This window comes from Leopardus geoffroyi, chromosome C2, assembly GCF_018350155.1.
Source record: "Leopardus geoffroyi isolate Oge1 chromosome C2, O.geoffroyi_Oge1_pat1.0, whole genome shotgun sequence".
Classification (NCBI taxonomy): Eukaryota; Metazoa; Chordata; class Mammalia; order Carnivora; family Felidae; genus Leopardus; species Leopardus geoffroyi.
The window spans coordinates 9,383,348-9,403,354 of record NC_059333.1 but is presented as its reverse complement, the minus strand read 5'-3'; the positions used below and the strand labels follow the sequence as shown (position 1 = coordinate 9,403,354).

At 44.7% G+C, this 20,007-nt stretch overlaps 1 protein-coding gene across 1 annotated transcript; it reads left to right on the top strand.

Annotated features, from left to right (window-relative positions):
- Positions 1–11,436: 11,436 nt before the first annotated feature.
- LOC123610602 (carbonyl reductase [NADPH] 1-like) lies at positions 11,437–18,968 on the top strand. Its single transcript, XM_045501436.1, has 2 exons — positions 11,437–11,800; positions 18,284–18,968. The coding sequence occupies exons 1-2, from the start codon at positions 11,512–11,514 to the stop codon at positions 18,763–18,765; spliced, it is 771 nt and encodes a 256-aa protein (XP_045357392.1). The 5' UTR covers positions 11,437–11,511; the 3' UTR covers positions 18,766–18,968.
- Positions 18,969–20,007: the final 1,039 nt, after the last annotated feature.

Genomic DNA, 20,007 nt, shown 5'->3' with positions numbered 1-20,007 from the left:
TAGTGAATATTTTTGCCTTTGCAAGCCAGTGGTCTCTAATCAAATCTGTTTTTGTAGCTTGAAAGTCACCAGAGACAATATATAAACCCATGAATAGGGCTAGATTTCCCTAACTAGCATACTTTATCAGCCTCTACTACAAAATAGACATCGTTGTGGTCTCTTTAAATAGCAGACTCATTGGGGAAAAAAAACACAATTGCAAGGTGTGAAATGGGAGTGGGCACTAGAGGTGCATCCATAAGACAACCTGAGACAAGGAGGAAAAGTGAATAAGGATTGGTATCAATGGATATGAAAGAATTACTGTCAAATCTCAAGGTGAATGCGCTATTCACGTAAGGAGAAATGGTCAAGTCTGTAACATTAACACGGTCCAGCAAAATCTCTACAGAAGGTGAAGGATAGTAACATACTCATCACTACTGAGGCTAGTTTGGAGGATACATGGGTGTCCACAGTCCTATTCTTTCCACTTCTCTCTTTGAAAGCTTTCAAAACAAACATCTGGAAACGAAAAGATCCTGGCTCTGCCACCTACGGGTTGACCTTGAGCAAAATCCTGCATGTTGCTCTATGTCAATCTCCTCAAGTGTACAATTCGGGGGAAGTCTTAGGATTTCCATGAAAGGTAAAGGAACTAATACAGGTGAACAGGCTGAAAACAAGGGTGGTGCAAATTGCCCTCCATAGGCGTCCCCGGACTGGGACCTGACACTTAGGGCCTTGAGGGGAGCTTCTTACTGCCACACACCCAGCCTGGCTCCCTAGGGGCCTCCGTGAATGCCCACCACCTCCCACCCCTCACAGAAGCATCCAGATTGTTCAGACTCCCTCCTCTCATGATTATTTTTCAGTCTTCACCAGGGGTTTTTAGGCTGACAGAAATGAGAACTGATAGGCCCTGCAAAGCAAAGGCACGGTTTTGTTTTTTTCCTTTAAGTTTATTTATTTGGAGAGAGAACATGAGCAGGGGAGGGCAGATAGAAGGGGGAGAGAGAGAATCCCAAGCAGGCTCCTTACTAACATCACAGATTCCGAGGCACAGCACGATCTCACAAGTCATGAGACCAATACCTGAGCCAAAATCAAGAGTTGGACGCTCAACTGACTGAGCCACCAAGGCACCCCATGGGGTAAGGTTTCTATTTGGAAAGAGGTTTCCTGTGGGGCGCCTAGGAGGCTCAGTCATTAGAGCATGGGACTCTTGATCTCAAGGTTGGTAGTTGGAACCCCACGTTTGGTATAGACATTACTTAAAAACAGCCTTTTAAAAAATAAAATGAAATAAAAAATATAAGTGAGGTTTCCTTTAACGTTTTCTCTTCAACAAGGCTGTTAATTTCCTCCCTGTTAGCTTGTATTTCTAAAATGAACCTTGAGGAGTATCAATATCAAGGACAAGACATATCACGTCTACTGCTAGTTTAGAAATATATCCCAGCATCACAGGTCTTTTTTCCTCAATACTTTAAAAATAACACCTAATTACATATAATACTTATTAACTGTGACCTTAAAGAAAACAAAAAAGTAGGCACTACGGGCAAACAGGATTGTGTAACCATTAAATTAAACATTGCAATCATTGCCTTGGCCCACATGAACTTCATAAACTTTGCCTCATCTGGGGGCACACTGGGACTCACACTGAGGGAGGAGCCCTGCCCACACCCCAGTCTCAGCAAAGGACCTAATTCTGTTTCTCACCCTTGAGATTCTCCTAAGAAAGCAAGGAGATCTGTATGCTCAATACCGGTTTTGTTGTATGAACAATTTCACTGTATCTTAGAAGGCAACCATTCCCATTCTGCAGATGAAAGGCCTATTCCCAAGATAATTGCTCTCTTTTTCTCCTATAGAGGTTCTCCTAAAATTGTTCCCTCAAAAGCTATGAAACTTTAGCATCCTTTTAATCAATCACCCACAACCTTTGTTTTGGGAAGCACATCAGTACTCTCAAAGCACTGCTTGGCTCAGAGGAGGGATCCTAAGAGGACAGAATCCTAGTTGGGCTCAGAGTGCAGCCCCAGGAAGGACATATCTGGAATAGCATTAGGGAACCTCCTGGAACATCTGGTCCCTGCTTTCATGGAGGAACGGAGGCAGTGCCTGGGCTCTAGGAATCACAGCACTGGGTCCCAGAACACAGTTCTACTGGCATCTCTGACTGTGGCCAGGCCTCCTCACCACTAGCCCTCCGTGTGGCCCACAGCACCATCAGCTCCACACACAGGACCTCGCTAGCCCTCCACACAGCCATGTGTTTAGACACCGTGTGGCACTGGTGACCAGGGCCAACAAGGCATTGGCTTCTCCATCACGTACAACCTGTGCCTGCAGTTCTCGGGCAACATGATGTTCATAGTGCTGGATGAGGCGTGGGGACAGTCGGCTGTGCGGCGGCTCCGGGCCAAGGGCCTGAGCCCCTGCTTCCACCTGCTGGACATCAAGGACCTGCAGAGCATCGGCGCGCTGCATGACTTCCTGCCGAAGGAGTACAGGGACCTCACATGTTGGTCAACAACTAGAGCATCATTTTCGAAGGTATCGTCTTCGAGGTTAAGAACATTGGAGCTCTTAGGCCAGGAAACCTCTTTTAGGGGACTACCCAGAAGCGGTTGGGGTGGGTGTCTGAAGCGCTGCTGTGGGGCCTACAGCTCTGAGGGGTTCTAGAACGGCCTTCCTAGGGAAAGAGGTCAGATTGGACGTGCAGGGAGAGCAGAAACCTCCAGGAGTTGCAAGCCTTTCCAGCCAGAGGACCTTGGCATTGCCATGGGTCAGACTCTCAGGGACTTTACCCAGGCTTTTGAAAGATTCTCTGTGTTGGACTTTGTGCATCTCTATGAATTTTTAACTTATTTTGAAATACACAAAAAATACCAAAGAGTCATATGTAGAAATGCCATTGTGCTCCCTCATCTTAGCTTCTTGCAATGGGTGCCAAATAACAAAGCTACACAACATCAACCAGCCAGATAATACAAGTTGGGACAAACTGTTCACCTGTCTACACATTACTGAGAATTGACCAGATTGCACATACAACAAAAAATGTTAAGGTGACTGGGGAAATCTTCTCAGATGGCTACTTCTTATTAACCTGTTCTCCTTCTCCCCTACCAGCTAATGATCACACACCCTTACATATTCAAGCAGAAGTGACGATGAAAACAAACTTCTTTGGTTCCTGAGACATGTGCACAGAACTGCTGCCTCTAATGAAACCCTAAAGTAGCTGTGACGACTTACAGCGGTACTGTTTCTGGAATGATCTGGCCCTGCCTCTCTGACCGCATCTACAGGCCCTGCTCCCTCTCCCTGCTCAGCCACCCCGGCCTCTCTGCTGTGTCCCCACCTGGACAGGTGCCCTTCCCCTCAGGACTCTGTACACACGTGTCCAGCACTCAGCAGTGCCCTCTGTCCCACTGGCCTTTCACAACTGGCTTCTTCTTCTCCTTTATATCTTCATTCCAAACTCTCCTCCCAGAGGCCTTTTTCTGGCTCTGTGTCCTCACAGGTGCACTTCCCTGGGGATCTCTTCCTGGACCCTTTCTTCTCCCTTTCCCTCCTTCTGAGTGGTTTTATTCAGGCTAGTGGACTCGTCCCTATCCAAACTTGTTTAGAGCCTCCTAAAATCCTTCACCTGCCTAGAACATTCCCAGAACTCCAAACACATCGTTTTCTTCCTGCCTCTCCCTTTCCTCAGGATGTCCTCCCTTCCCTTCTCAAATTGCAGCCCTCCAGTCCCCTACACACACCCCCATCTAAACATCTAAAACATGTCCAGATGACACTTGTACTTTCCTAATATCATCCTGGTCACAGACCCCACCATCCACTCACTATGATAAATGAGCTCACTATGCCCACCTCCTGATTATCACTGACCAGATCCTAACAGTTGTCCTTTGGGTTTGTCCCCACCTTCTCCATTCCAGCTCTTCAAAAGAGACTCGGCTGTCATTTCTGAGCCATTGCAACCCTTCCTAAGAGACGCTGCTTCTTCAGTCATTTCCTTTCTGGTTATTCTCTGTACTCTTCGAGTGCTCACTTACTCCCAAAAGTCTTTTAAGAATGAAGTGACCGCTAAGGGAGTTGTAATAGCCTATGCAGCATGATATTTTACCATTACCATCCTTTAAATAGGAGCCATCAGGAAACCATAAAAAATCTGCATTGATTAGAGGAGGTTCCTGTAAATTGTCATGGGGAGTCAAAAGGTAACCTGTCAGTTGCTAGCAATGCCAAATCCTCGGAGTCCAAATACAGTTCTCATTTCAAGATCTCATGCATTAAGTTTCTGACCTGAGTCTGGGTTAACTGCACTGGTTTCCCTGGAGACCTTATGTCTCTTTATGGCCCAAGTTTTAACAGGTAGATGCGATCTTCCTGTGAAGACGGTTGAGAAGGTGAACAGAGAAGCAAATCATCTACAGGCTGAGACACAGGAGAGCCTGCAGAAAACTTACTATCATCCAAATCAGCCTCTAACCGTGTGTCAAAACAGAAAGGACTCTCTGTGTAGCCCTGGGACATTACTGTCCCTGTGCATTGCCATTCTTCCCAAGTGAAGGCGAAAAGAGATTGGCTGTCCTTATCAACTAGAATCATAAAAACTGTACTGCATAGGGCTATTACAGTGAAAAATTTGCCTTCAGCGGCAATGGATGTCAGTACGTTTGTTCGTGGGTGGGGACAAATAGGGTGCTGAGGTTAACAATGTTATTGGTTGCTCTGGGGTTTTGGACAAACCTCCATCCTCAGCGGTTAGGGTTTTTTGGTTGTTTGTTTTTTCTGTTGTTTACAGGTAAAACAGGTCTGTTACAATGACTTGTGCAGGGGATGAGACTCTTGAGCCTTGTAATCTATTATGGGCTTGATGCCTTGAAGGGCTTCTCTATTTGTAGGGTGTTGATTAATTTAGGGGAGAGGTTTGAGGGACCTATGTGAATCTTGATGGGATGTACACTGTGGATTCTGCCCATATGGGTTGATGGTTTTACCCATAAGAGGATGATAGCTGATCCAATAGGAATAGATTAACAGCACCCTCAGACTCAGCTATAGTGCCCTCAGAGAACCCGCATAGGAAAGGTGCCCAAGGGTCACTTATTTTCCCTTGTTGGTGATTTTGGTTATGACTGTCAAACTCTAGAATCCCTTCCCTTTTCTGGGAGTAATTCTGGTATGATACGTTTCCAACAAAACTGAGTGCAAGAAATGGATAGGGGCAGGGGAACTAAGAAGAAAAGGGTGTGTATCTGTGCAAGGGGTGAGACGCAAAGGAAAAGGTTCAGAGACAGGAACCTGTTAAAGTTTATTAGAGATCCCTCTATTTCAATTGTTTTAGTACTCGAGGTGGTGGAGCTGCTTTATAGCAGCGGGGTTAAGCAATGAGAGTGTAGATCCTGTGCCAATAAGGATAGAGAGAGATTCATTCCCAATCTGGAGATGCTTTGCCCAAGCTGATGAAGAGGGAAGACTGGGAACAGCCCTTATAGTTCCTCAGAGCCCCACCACTGGGAATCAGGAGGACATGGGAAAAGTTGGCTAGTGGGCTAAGGTGCATGAAGTGCTTCCATGTGTTACAGTCTCTTTCCCAAAGTCCTGATACCTTGCAACAGTAGCAGGAATTACACTTCCGGTTCTGTTTTGGGGCCTTCATTGGCTGCACATTAAAAATTTCAGTAGGTCCTTCCTATAGGTGATTCATCTAGGGTGACCCCAAGCTGGTTTTCCAGGTCTGTTAAATCTGGAGTGGCCATAGTTTCCCATGCTATCCTGGTCCTTTTGACTAAAAGGGAAAGATCCCAAATCAGCCCAGTAAGAAACACAGACTGAAATGCTACCCAGGTGGACTCACATCTAAAGGAAGACCAGAAGTTTTCTTTAAAGACATTTTTGAGCTGGCTGCAATTATTATGAACAGATTCATCAGGCCTTTGTATACAACCCTGAATTTTGTTCCAATCAACGGGCTTAGGAAAAGCCACTGTCCTTGCTCAGTGGACATTTCCAGCGAGTATCGTAGCAGAAGTTCAGGGTCTGTTCTTTATATCCTGTTCAAGATGTTCCTGCCGAGCTAGTTTCATCCAATGTTTTGCCTGGCCCTCACCAACAAGCATGTGACCAGTTGAGAAACCTGGTTGGTAACGTTTGGCTAATTACGTTAAATTCTTCAGCAAACCTATGGGTGTTCTCGGTGACTTTAGGAAACTCTTTTACTCTGAATTCAGCCTTAGTCCAGGGAATATAAGAAATGTGGGGTCTATTTAGATCTTTAGAAGACTTAACTTGAAAGGGGCAGGTTTGAGTAGGTTCAGGAGAGGAGGAAGCAGAAGGAGCTTCAAATGAAAAGGAAAGTTCACAAAAGGATCAGAATGAGAGGGCCCAGAGAAAGAGGAAGGTGCAGAGACAGAGGAAGATGGCTGCCTCCTGTCTGTAAACGAAGAAGGTAGAGATGAGGGAAAGAGGCCTCAGAAGCCATTTTGTTTAAAAAAATGTTTTAAGTTTATTTATATATTTGGGGGGGGGGGGGCGGTCAGAGAGAGAATCCCAAGCTGGCTCCACACTGTCAGCACAGAGCCTGACTCTGGGCTTGACCTCCCAACGGTGAGATCGTGACCTGAGCCAAAACCAAGAGTCGGATGCTTAACCGATTGAGCCACCCAGGTGCCCCATCATTTTGCCTCTTTCAATTGTGTGCCTCAATGAATTTAGAAACAGTACTTTCCAAAGGGGCAAACAGAATCCAAACACATCTGCAAGAGTCAAGTTACCATTTAAATTTTTTTTTTAAGATTATTTATTCTTGAGAGACGGAGAGAGACAGAGCATGAGCAGGGGAGGGGCAGAGAGAGAGGAGGAGACACAGAATCCGAAGCAGACTCCAGGCTCCGAGCTGTCTGCACAGAGCCCAATGCGGGGCTCGAACTCACGAACCGCAAGATCATGACCTGAGCCGAAGCTGGACGCTTAACCGACTGAGACACCCAGGTGCCCCAAGGTACCATTTAAAATAGACATCTCATTCTTTTTTTGTTTTGATTTTATCGTCTTTCAAGAAGAAACAGTTTTTTAACTTAATTTTGAGTAAACCAAGTTTGGAGATATTGAAAGTCCCCCATTATGGCCTCTGAAGTTTCTGAAAGTTTGTAACAAAAAACCTCACTAAAAATGGAATCAGGAGGTGTCTGCAGGGAAAGTTCTCATGCCCTACCACTCCTACTCAATCGCAGGCTCAACTGCAGACTCAACAAGAAGAGACGAACTTGACCTTAGAAGGATTTGACCTTGCCCATGGATACTACTCTACTATACCAGCCAGAAATAGAGACACTTTCCTTTTCCCCCCAGGCAACACTCAGCCACTGAAAAGCCACTGCACTTCAGACACCCAGTTTATGCCAAGGGACTTTTAATTTATAAAAGCCTTCCCAACTGCCCCCTTTCTTCTTAAAAAAGCATACCTGTCCTTTGTTCCCTGGACTTGTCTACAGGTTTTGCTGCAGCTTGATTTTCCTGACTTGCAGTTCTCTTTACTCTTGAATGTATGCATCTGTTCCTGGTAAATTAACTGGCAGTTTTACTTTTAAGGTTAACAAGTCCTGAAATGCTTTTGTTTAAGGCGGTCCATTTAGTTAGGAATGTGCCTACAGAACAACCATAGATTTTAAACATAAAATGAGCCATAGTCCCAAAGGGGAGGGGTGTCACGAAGCATTTTCTTGCAGGGGATCCCATTTTCTTTAGCAGTTTTCTGGGAACAACCTAGTTCCAGAATGACTCAGACCAGAGGCCAGCAGGTTCCAAGAGGAATAGTCCAGTACCAAACAGAACTCGGACCCAAGGCTAGTGTATTTCCAACTGGCACAGTTCTAACTGCAACAGTCCAATCCCGAAAAGAATTTAGACAGAAGGCCTATGCAGCTCCAAATGGTACCATTCCAACAGGAACCATCTCCCAAAGCAGAATAGGACCGAAGACCAACGCAGTTCGAACTGGTACTTTTCCAACAGGAGCAGTCCAATCCCAAGAGGAATTAGACCAAACGAGAAAGGAGTTCCATTAGGAACAGTTTGATTCTGAGAAGGAATCAAAGGCCAAATGAATACTCTCAGAGATCTAAAAAAAGAAAGAAAGAAATCACAGACAAAAAGCATGGAGCTGGAAGTCCAGGAGAAAAGCTTACCCTCAAACCCTATGGTTGGTGAGCAAGCAGTGAGCCCAAACACCTCCATGGATACCACACCTGCTTGCCCACCAGAGTAAGAGGCCTTGGGGATCTTCCCTGGATCCCCACATGTGTCACCAAGGAATGTTAGTTGTAAAAATGTAACCTGCCAGTTATTTCACCAGCAAAGTGGGGTTTCTTCGGGAATAAAGAGAATTGCAATCTGAGAAAACCAAGCTGTGGCAAAACGATAGGCACGTCCAGGGAACAAAGGACAGGTACATTTTTAAGGAGAAAAAGGGTAAGTTGGGAGGGCTGTTTTAAACAAAAAGTCCAATGGAGTCAACTGGGACTTAGAAGTGTAGTGCTTTCCATTGGCTGGGCTGTTGCTCCAGGGACTTAAAACAAGCATATTTTACTCTGTCTGGAGTAGTACAGTTGTGTTCATGTGCAAGGGCAACTCCCTTGATCAAGTCTCTCTCTCTTCCTGTTGGGACTGCAGTTGACTGGGAGTGGTAGGGCATGAGTTGCTCCCACTGCCGGCTTCCTGACTGCATTTAGGGAGGTTTCCCATGACTGATTTTCCACAAAAGATGAAGATTGGTGGATTGGAATTGAGCACATGCAGGTACATCTTCCTCTCAGTTCTGCCCCCTTTCCCTGTCCTGTCTGAAAAAGTTCTACTATTTGTACCAGTACTGAGTTCACTGAGTTCACCTCAAACACAGGGCAGCTCTCAAATCTCCCCTGACTCCTTTACTCACCACAACATTGATGTGGGACAAGTTCTTTGTGCCATCACCACACATCCTCCACATATCCCCCTTAGAAGGCAAAAATCACTTCTGGCTGATTGTTTTCTCACTTACTGAATAGTGTCATCGCCTGCTGTGTATTTGGTCGTGGACCTGAATGAGGAAAGAGTGTTCTTCTGCATTTGCTAAGGCAGGCCCTAGTCAAATATTGATCTTGCCTCAGGAAAACTAGACTCAGGGACATGGAAATGCAAGCTATATTCTCAGCATAAGAGCAGGGTTTTCTTGCCTTTGGAAATAGCAGAGTTCTTCCATTATTTGGGGGGATGGCAGCCACAGTGGTTCATGTTATCAGGACATTACCCTCTTCGGGGAGACTATCTGGGAGAAGTCCTAGCTAGGGCAGTCAAAGGAAATACTGTCCGTCCTCCCCCATACTTCAGAACCTTAGATACAAAAAACAATCTTGAATGTTTTGCACCAGATCTCTGTGGGGGCAGAACACATCCAAAAAGTCAATGTTTACCTTGTTGTTTACCTTGGAAGGAGAATATCAGAGTAGGATGACCTTATGGATAGGATACCAAAGGATAATAGATGTGGATTTCTTCTTCTTACTTTTTTTAAAAAAATGTAAAAAATGTAAAAAAAAAAAAAACTTTTTTTAAAAAAATGTAAAAAAATGTAAATTTCTTTCTTTTTAAAAGAAATTTCTTCTTACTTTTTTATTTATTTTGAGAGAGAGAGAGAGAGAGAGAGAGAGCAAGGGAAGGGCAGAGAGAGGGAGATAGAATCCCAAGCAAGTTTTGCAACGTCAGCCCAGATCTAATGTGGAGCTGAAACTGATGAATCATGAGATCGTGACCTGAACCGAAATCAAGATTTGGACGCTTAACCGACTGAGCCACGCAGGTGCCCAACTTCTCCTTACTTTTTAATGCTTTCTGTAAAAACAGTGTTTCTGAAATAATCTAGCCACAGAAGATATAAGAATCTACAGCGACCAGGAGCCCACCCCCTATCTTAACCCATCAATCAATGTCAGGGCCATGGAAACCCCTTCCCACATTCCATGTCTTTTCCCTCTCATTCCCCCAGAATTCCTCTTCCTGATTTTGGAGAATATTCTCTTTAATGCTCATTAGCTGTTATTCTTCTTTTTTCTCATTAAATTATAATATGCATTTATTTCCAAAATATATTATGGAATGACCATTCTGAGGAATCAAGCACACCTGTGAAATCTGAACACTCTTGTTCATCATACAGTAGCTGTAAAAGTTCTAGGAGCAAAACAGTCTTGTTAAGGCACACACACTATGTAAACCTTAAAGAAGGTGTTATCAACCTTGATTTGAGGTACTGCTTTTCAATGTCCAATAGTCTGGAAAATCACTAGAGGAATCAGCTGGCAGGGGGGAATTACCACAGTAAAGGCACCTCCCTCACACACCCACACTCTGACATATTATAGTTCTAGAAAGGTGGGGTGTATGGACATTACTACATTTGATGTGCTAGGCATTTTGTATATTGTCCCCATCAAGAACATGAAGGAAAAACAGATCTCAAGGTCCCATGCACAGCCTGATGTAGACCAAGTTCATGTAGCTTCCAGCCTAATGGTTCTTCTCACTACTCAGGGTCCTCAAATATTTTATGCTGAGGATCCTGTTCCTCAAGTGATTTCTTGCCCAGTAAGGCTAGAGGGACAGCCGATAAAGAAACTCACCTTGACTGGGGCCAATGGCTTCCCACCACAGAGCCCCTTGATACTTTGAAAATAACACCTATTTATATATAACACATTAACTGTAACCTTAAACAGAACCAAAAAGTAGGGATTTCAGGAAAAAGGGGCTAATGGAACCATTAAATCAAACATTCCAAACAATTTGTTGGCCGCAGTGAGCTTCATAAACATTCCCTCCCACCCAGGACCCACTGAAAATCAGACAGAGGGAGGAGCCTTGTCCACACCCCCATCACAGCACAGGACCTAATTCTCTGTTCCTCACTATTGAGACTCTCTGAAAAAAGTAAAGGGACTGTGTCCTCAGAGGCAGTTCCCCTGTGCAAGCAACTTCACTGCATCTTGGAAGAAAGCAACCTTTCCCATTCTGCAGAGGAAGAAGGACACATTCCCAAGACAATATCTGTACTCCTTTTTTTACTTTTGAGGGTTTCCGAAAATAATTTTAACTCGCCTACCATGAATCACTAGCCCCCTATTAACCCCAGGGCCAACCACCTTAGTTTGGGGAGCACATCAGTTGACCTCAAACCATTGCTTGGCTCAGAGGTAGCATCCTAAGAGGACACAGTCCTGGTTGGGCTCAGGGTACAGCCCCAGTAGGTATGGATTTGATACAGCTTCATTAAACTACTGGAACTCTGGCCCCTCATTTCAGGGAGGGTTGGGGGTGGGACCTCAGCTCTAGGAGCCACAGCGCTGGATCCAAGAACACAGTTCTACTGGCATCTCTGACTGTGGCCAGGCCTCCGCACCACTAGCCCTCGGTGTAGCCCACAGCACCATCGGCTTCACACACGGGGCCTCCCTAGCAATCCACACAGTCATGTCGTCACACATCCGCGTAGCGCTGGTGACCGGGGCCAACAAGGGCATTGGCTTCGCCACCGCGCGCAACCTGTGCCGGCAGTTCTTCGGGGATGTGGTGCTCACGGCACGGGACGAGGCGCGGGGACGGGCGGCCATGCAGCAGCTCCAGGGCGAGGGCGTGAGTCCGCGCTTCCACCTGCTGGACGTCGACGACCTGCAGAGCATCCGCGCCCTGCGTGATTTCCTGCGCAAGGAGTATGGGGGCCTGGACGTGCTGGTCAACAACGCGGGCATTGCCCTTGATAGTAAGAACGTGGGAACTCTTAGGCCAGGAGACCTCTCTTAGGGGACCAGCCAGGGTGGGTTTGGGGCTGGTGTCTAAACCGCTGCTCTAGGGTCCAGACCTCTGAGGGCCTCCCTAGGGAAGAAGATGGACTGGAGACACAGGGAGAGCAGGACCTTCCAGCAGTTGCAAGCATTTCCAGCCAGAGGACCTTGGCATTGTCATAGATTAGTCTCTCAGGGATGTCACCCAGGTTTTTGCAAGTGTCTCTCTGACTGGATCTGAGTCATTTGGTAAAGATTTAACGTATTTTGCAATAAACAACAACAAATTTAAACAAGGATACACAGAAATACCATTGTGCATCCTTCCTTTAGCCTCCCCACATAGTGCCCACTTACAAAGCTGCACAGCATCAACCAGCCAAATAATTCACACCCAGACAGTGGTGTTACCTAACACAGAAATTGCTGAAAATTCACCAGTTTGCACATAAGAAAAGTTATTGTCACTTCGTGGAATATTTTCACAAGGCTACTACTTACTAACCTATTCTCCTTCTCCCCTACAAGATGGTGACCCCACCCCCTTACATATTCAAGCACAAGTGACATTGAAAACAAACTTCTTTGGTACTTGAGATGCGTGCACAGAACTGCTGCCTCTAATGAAACCACAAGGTAGGTGTGACAACTTACAGCGGTACTGTTTCTGGAATGATCTGGCCCCCAACTCTCCGACCTCATCTACAGGCCCTGCTCCCTCTCCCTGCTGTGTCCCCACCTGCACAGGTGCCCTTCTCTTCAGGACTCTGTGCCCACGTGTCCAGCAGTGATCAGTGCCTTCTGTCCTGCTGGCCTGTCACAACCGGCTCTTTCTTCTCCTTCGCATCTTCATCTCAAACTCTCCTCACAGAGGCCTTTCCTGCCTCTGTACCCCTCACAGGTGCACTTCCCTGGGGATTCCTTCCTGGACCCTTTCTTTTCCCTTTCCCTCCCTCTGGGGATTTAATGCAGGCTAGTGGAATTTTCACTATCCAAACCTGTCAGGCTCCCCTAAAATCTATCACCTGCCTAGGACATTCCCTAGAACATTCTCTTCCTGTCTCTTCTACTCCTCAGGATGCCCTCCCTTCCCTCCTCAAATCTGACCCTTCCTGCCCCTCACCCTCACCCCTATCTAAATATCTAAAACATGTCCAGATAACACTTGTGCTTTCCTAATATCATCCTGGTCACGGACCATTTCATCCACCCACCATGAAACATGAGGTCACCATGCCCACCTCCTGATTGTCACTGACCAGGTCCTAGAGTTGTCCTATAGATTTTGTCCCCCAAGCTATCTGCATCCCAACTCTCCTCCAACAGAGACTCAGCTGTTGTTTCTGGACAATTGAAACCTTCCCAGAGACACTGTTTTTTCTCTTTTCCTTTATGGTTATTGTCTCTACTCCCTGAGTGCTCACTTACTCCCCAAAGTCCTTCAGGATCAAAGGCAGCCTGAGCACAACTTGTAGGGATCCGTCTTGTCAGACCTGCCAAAGTCCAGGCCCATCAACCTCCCTTCACCTTGATCATTGTTTGCACAAAACAAACTGCCACAATTCCTTGGTTGTTAACTACTGAAATATTTACCCCCACGTTAATGTGATGGGGGAACCACCACCCATTCAGTACACTGACTAAATAAGCCGACACTTTTAGAAAGATTAGGGTGTCTGGCTTGAATGAGTATGTGCGTGTACAGTTGACCCTCAGTTCTGTCCCCATTCCCTCTTCATTCCTGGAAACTTCCATCACTTCTTCTACCACTGGCTTCTCTGGCACCCAAAGGGCAGCTCTCAAATGTCCCCCGACTCCTTTACTCACCACAACGTGGATGTGGGGTGAGTTCTGTGTGCCAGCATCACATCCACCACCTTAAAGGCAAAAATCACCCTTGTGGCTGATTGTTTTCTCACTTACTAAGCAGTGTGGGTGCCTGCTGTGTATTTGGCCTCAGACCAGAATGAGGAATGAGTGTTCTTCTGCATTTGCTAAGGCAGGCTCTAATCAAGTATTGATCTTGCCTCAGGAAAACTAGGCTCATGGCCATGAAAATGCAAGCCACATTCTCAGTGTAAGACCAGGGTTCCCTTGCCTTTGGAAATAAGAGAGTTCTTCCATTATTTGAGGGGATGGCAGCCACAGTGGTTCATGTTATCAGGACATTACCCTCTTTGGGGAGACTATCTGGGAGAAGTCCTAGCTAGGGCAGCCAAAGGAAATGCTGTCCCTCCTCCCCCATACTTCAGAAACCAGGATACAAAGAACAATCTCCAATGACACCCACCAGTTCTCTGCGGGTCAGAACACATGCAAAGGCCAATGTGTGCTCTGTTTTTAGGTATGTAAGGACAAACCAAAAGACAGAATTGTGACTTTAGGGATATTGAGAGATAGTACCTACTGATTCTTCTTATTTTTTTTAATCAACTAAACCAATACTCAACAAATTGAACCACCCATGCACCCCTCTCCTTATATTTTTTTAAGTGTATTTATTTATTTTGAGAGCGAGAGTGCCAGTGGGGAGGGGCAAAGAGAGTAGAAGAGAGAATCCAAGCAAGCCCCATGCTTTCACTGCAGAGCCCAAAGAGGCCTTGAACTCATGAACCATGAGATCATGACCTGAGCAAAATCAAGAGTCAGATGCTTACCCAACTGAGCCACTCAGGCACTGCAATTCTTCTCTATTAATTCTTTCTTCAATAACAGTTGTAGTTAATATTTTAGGCAGAAAACAAAGATAAGAATTTACAACAACCAGGTGCCCATCACCAATCAGTCTAAAGCATGTAATTAGGATCAAAGTCATATAAATCCCTTCCCACATTCCATATCTTTTCATTCTCATTCCTATTCCTGAATTTGAAAGATATTCTCTTTAAAAGGATAAGCTGTTGTTATTCTTTTTCTCATAAATTACACTTATTTCAAAAAGCTATTAAGACAGAAAGCACTCTAAGGAATTGAACAAACATTGAAAATATGAGCACTCTTTTCATCAGACATAAACTTAAAATAGTGGGTAGAAATATGGTCTTATTAAGGCTACTGTAACCAAGAAAACCTTACAGAAGTTGTTCTCAACCTTCCTTTGAGAAGGTACTGCTTTGCAATATCCTGTAGTCTGAAAAACCACTAGAGAAATTTGGTGGGAAAATTATAATAGTAAACATATCTCAGTCACACACACACTCTGACATATTGGTTCTATAAAGGATAGGTGGCTGGACATTTCTAGATGTGATGTGCTAGGCATTTTATATATGGTCCCCATTAAGAAACTGGAGGAATAATGGATTTCAAGGTCACAAGCACAGCTGGCTGAAGACCAAGGTCATGTGACATCCAAACTAGTGGTTCTTCCCACTACTCAAGGTCCTCAAATCATTTTCCCTACATATCCCTTCTTCAAATGAAGCCTTACCCAGTAAGGCAGGAGAAACAGAAAATAAAAGGACTCTGCTCTATTGGGCCAATGTCTTCCTTATGGCAAGACTCCTGGGTACCTCATGGAAAACCACAGGAGGCACATTTCAAAACTTGAAGTGTTTTCTGAAAAACCCTTATCAGTCAAGACACTAAAGAACTGGTCCTCTTGATATTAGAAAACATGGATCTTCCAGGGAATGTGACAAATGTTAAATCATCAAAGGTCATGAGAACCAGCTTGGACTTACAGATTCTGAATAGCCTTGAGAGTCAAATGCTGCCCTTGAAGTTTGTGACCCCAGATGAGATGATGTCTAAAATACCTTGTGTTGTGGAGATCACTGTGGCTGTGCTTTAGGACACTGAAGTTTGGAGAGGGAGAGATGTTCCTAAATAGATCCCTGGCCACATACAGAGTAATGGCCTGGATAGACTATAAGCCTGAGACACACGCCAGCCCCACCAGAACAAGAGTCCTTTCGTATCTGGGTGACATGCTTTCACACTGATTGTGACGGGGCAATTCCTTTACACGCTACCTCATACAGGTCACACACTTACAGTCACACATCCAGTCTCTTTCGCACACACACATGCAGACATACGACACACTCAAATGCACTCACACACCCTTATCACAAGGTCTTATGGATGGTCCATAAACTTCTTTTAAGTTTACTTACTTATATTTGACAGAGAGGGCACGAGTGAGGGAGGGGCAGAGAGCAAGAATGAGCATCCCAAGCAGGCTCCAAACTGTCAGCACAGAGCCCAACGTGGGGCTCAAACCCATGAACCGTGAGATCATGACCTGAGTTGAAATCAAGAATCAGTTGCTTAACTGACTAAGCCATCCAGGCGCCCCACCCTTAAAGTTTGTAGCACACGGGCTGCGTGCATTCCAGCTCAGAGTCCTCAAAATGACACATGAAAGCCATGAGTCTACTCTGGAGACAAAATGTTTGGATCAGACACTTGGCTGTATAAACTCCATAAGTACTTCCTATTCCTGCAGTTGTGTTTCCTGTCCTGAGCTGTCACACCAAAAGGGTCTACCATCTCACCCAGCTCTGAGGTGAAGCCCGCTGACAGCCAGCCTGCCACTTGCAAATGTGGTCAGTGCAGGGGACAGGCCTGGGTTGAGGGAATGATTGCAGCATCTACTATAAGGAATTTACCTACAAAACCTTTTACTCCCTGTCAGACTCCCTGAAATACACAGGTAAGCATTTTCACAGGTGATTCTAGACTTCCTGAGATAGACAATACAGAATAGACAAGAGGGCATCACTTCATTATACATTATACACAGCCTGCATAAAGTTAGTAGAGTTTCTCCATCTAGTGTCTATAGTAAAGGTACATAAGAAAATGGCTCCAAGCCCCTATGAGTAAATGTTGCTGTCTTTCTGGTATACCAGTTACCCAGGGTGGGTTCCTTGGCCCCTGTCTTATTTCATACACTTCTGTGTTTTGCAATTTTGAAACATTAATGTGTATTATTTTTATTTTTAGACAGGCAGATGATATTTTTAAAATAAAATAAATCTAATTAGTTAAGTAATCAAACATGAGAGGTGCTTACTAAACCATTTAACACATAAGTTCCGTTAAAGTGACACTTATCATGTTTTAGATGAAAGGAAGGACTGGAATAACTGACCCCTTTCTAAAAGGTGTTTATGTTAGAAAACTGTTACATTAATAAGGTACTTTCTAGAAATCATTTTAATTATCTCTAAACACCACCAATGAGAGTCACAGGGTCATGCATTATCTCTCCCACTGAACTTGTATGGCACTGACATTCCTTAGTGGGATGGAGCTCAGAGTTAAGTGACCATGACTGTCTTTCCCGGATATTTACATAAAATAGGGATAGTTTCCTAATTTATTGAAGCTCTTATTGTTTGTAAATTCTCATAATCTTTCTATTAGGCTAAAGATACTCATGTAGATGGAAAAATAGTAAACTATTTATACATGTCAATGTAAGTTCACTTTTATGAATAATAACTATATTTTTGAAAAAGAATTAGTGAGAACTATGTGATTAACACTTTTAACCACTTTACTGAGATAAAATTCACACATCAGACACTTCACCCGTATCAGGTATGCAATTCAGTGGAGTTTAGTAAATGGACAGAGGTGTGGAGCAATCACCGCTTCAAGATTAGCACACTGTCATCACCCCAAGGAGAACCTGGACCCTTAGCATCAGCCCTCTGGTCCTGCGTTCCCGCTGCCCTAAGCAACCTCCAATCTATTTTCTGCCTGAACATTTACTTTTCTGGACATCCCATATATAGAGAATCATATAATGAATAGTCTTTTGTGACTGGCCACTTTCTTTTGGGTAATGTTATCAAGATTCATCCATGTTGTAGCATTTCTTTTTATACCATCTCTTTAACACGTGACTCTTCCGTTGCCCCTCTCCATGACCTTATTGCCTGGTGTGTTCTCACTGCTCCTGAGTTGATGAAATCCCAACATAGAGAAAATAGCATGCACCTTAGCCCACTGAGGAGATTTGTTTTTACCTGGTTACAGCAGAAAGACAGCCCACAAAACCTATGCAGGTGCTCTCCTTCAAAAGGTCATCAATAAACTGATCAGTTGTTTGTTGGTTGATAGACACTCATTCATAGAGCACTGGCCATGGGACCATAAGATGTTAAGATGGTCCCAAAGGGGACCTGTGAAGAAAAGTGTCTCTCTACTCATGATTGCAGTGAGCACCTACTTACCTTCTGGAGCACGTTCCTGTATAAGGGGCTGTCTTTTCCTTATGGGACATCTAGGCACTGCACTCCCCATTAGATCATTTCTCTGACGTCCTCTGAGACATTATGAGTGTTACAAGGTTCAAGACTGTATTGTGTCCTTCACTTATATAGGAAGACTACATTCACACTCCTAGCAAACTGGTAATTGTCTCCCAAATAGACAAATCCAAGGGATTGTGGTATTCATCATTATTGTGCATGCCATTCTATGTAACTACTTGTGTTCTTTTTTAGGCAGAGTGGTCAATGTGTCTAGCATAATGAGCTTAATAGCTCTTAAGAACTGCAGCCCAGGAATGCAGCAGAAGCTCAGAAGTGAGACTATCACAGAGGAGGAGCTGGTGGGGTTCATGAACAAGTTTGTGGAAGACACAAAGAACGGGGTACACACAAAGGAGGGCTGGCCTGATATGAGGGCATTCACATATGGAGTGTCAAAGATGGGTGTCATGGTCCTGTCCAGAATCCATGCCAGGAAACTGAGTGAGCACAGGAGGGGAGACAGGATCCTCCTGAATGCCTGCTGCCCTGGGTGGGTGACAACAGACATGGGTGGACCTACAGCCATTAAAAGCCCAGAAGAAGGAGCAGAGACTCCCGTCTACTTGGCCCTTTTGCCCTCGGATGCTAAGGGACCTCACGGGGAGTTTGTAATAGAGAAGAAAGTTGAACAATGGGGACCCCCCTTTCAGTTCCCTCCATGGTTCCCATTATGATACTTCCATGATTTGACCATGAGATTACACTATCAGCAATGTCCTTGTCAAAGAAAAGAAAGAAAGAACCTTTATTTGTATCAAGTACTCACCTTGAATTAGCTACTATTTCTGTGAAGTCTTCTGTGATATATGAGAAGGAAAAGTGGACTTAATGACAATAGTGAATGAACATCATAGATGAATAAAGAGTTATAAGTAAATGTCCATGTGTGCAGCTTATTGCTTGCCAACCAGCCCAAAAAACTAACAGAACCTAAGTTAGGTCAAGAGAAGGGACAGTTTAACACAGGATTCGATAAATATTAGTGAAAGAGCCACAGAGTGAATGTATTTGCCTTTGCAGGCCAATGGCTTCTGTTGGGCATACTCATATCTGCTGTTGTAGCTTTAAAGTTACCAAAGATGATATATAAACCCATGAATGGGGATGGACTTCCCTTGCTAGCATACTTTAGCAGCCTCTACTATGACATGTGCACCCCACCACAAAAAGACATTCTGTGGTCTCTTTAAATATCAAACTCACTGGGGAAAAACAATTTCAAGTTGTGAAAGGGAAGTAGGCTCTTACGATGCATCCATAAGACAACCTGAGACAAGCGAGAAAAGGGAATATGGATTGGTATCAATGAATATGAATTACCGTCAAATCTCCTCAAGGCGAATGCACTATTCACGTACAGATAACATGTCACCAAGTTTGCAACATTAACAAGGTCCAGAAAGATCTCTAGAGAGAGGATAGTAAAATACTTGTCATAGATGAATCTGGTTTGGTTGATACATGGGTGTCTACCATCCCAGTCTTTCCACATACCTCTTTCAAAGCTTTAAAGACAAACATCTGGGGGCGCCTGGGTGGCGCAGTCGGTTAAGCGTCCGACTTCAGCCAGGTCACGATCTCGCGGTCCGTGAGTTCGAGCCCCGCGTCAGGCTCTGGGCTGATGGCTTAGGGCCCGGAGCCTGTTTCCGATTCTGTGTCTCCCTCTCTGTCTGCCCCTCCCCCGTTCGTGCTCTGTCTCTCTCTGTCCCAAAAATAAATAAACGTTGAAAAAAAAAATTAAAAAAAAAAAAAAAGACAAACATCTGGAAACAAAAACGTCCTGGCTCTGCCACCTTATGGGGTGACCTTGAGCAAAATCCTGCATGTTGCTGTACATCGGTCTCCTAAGTGTACAATTCTGGGGAAGTCATAGGATTTCCATGAAGAGTAAATGAACTAATACAGGTGAGCAGGCT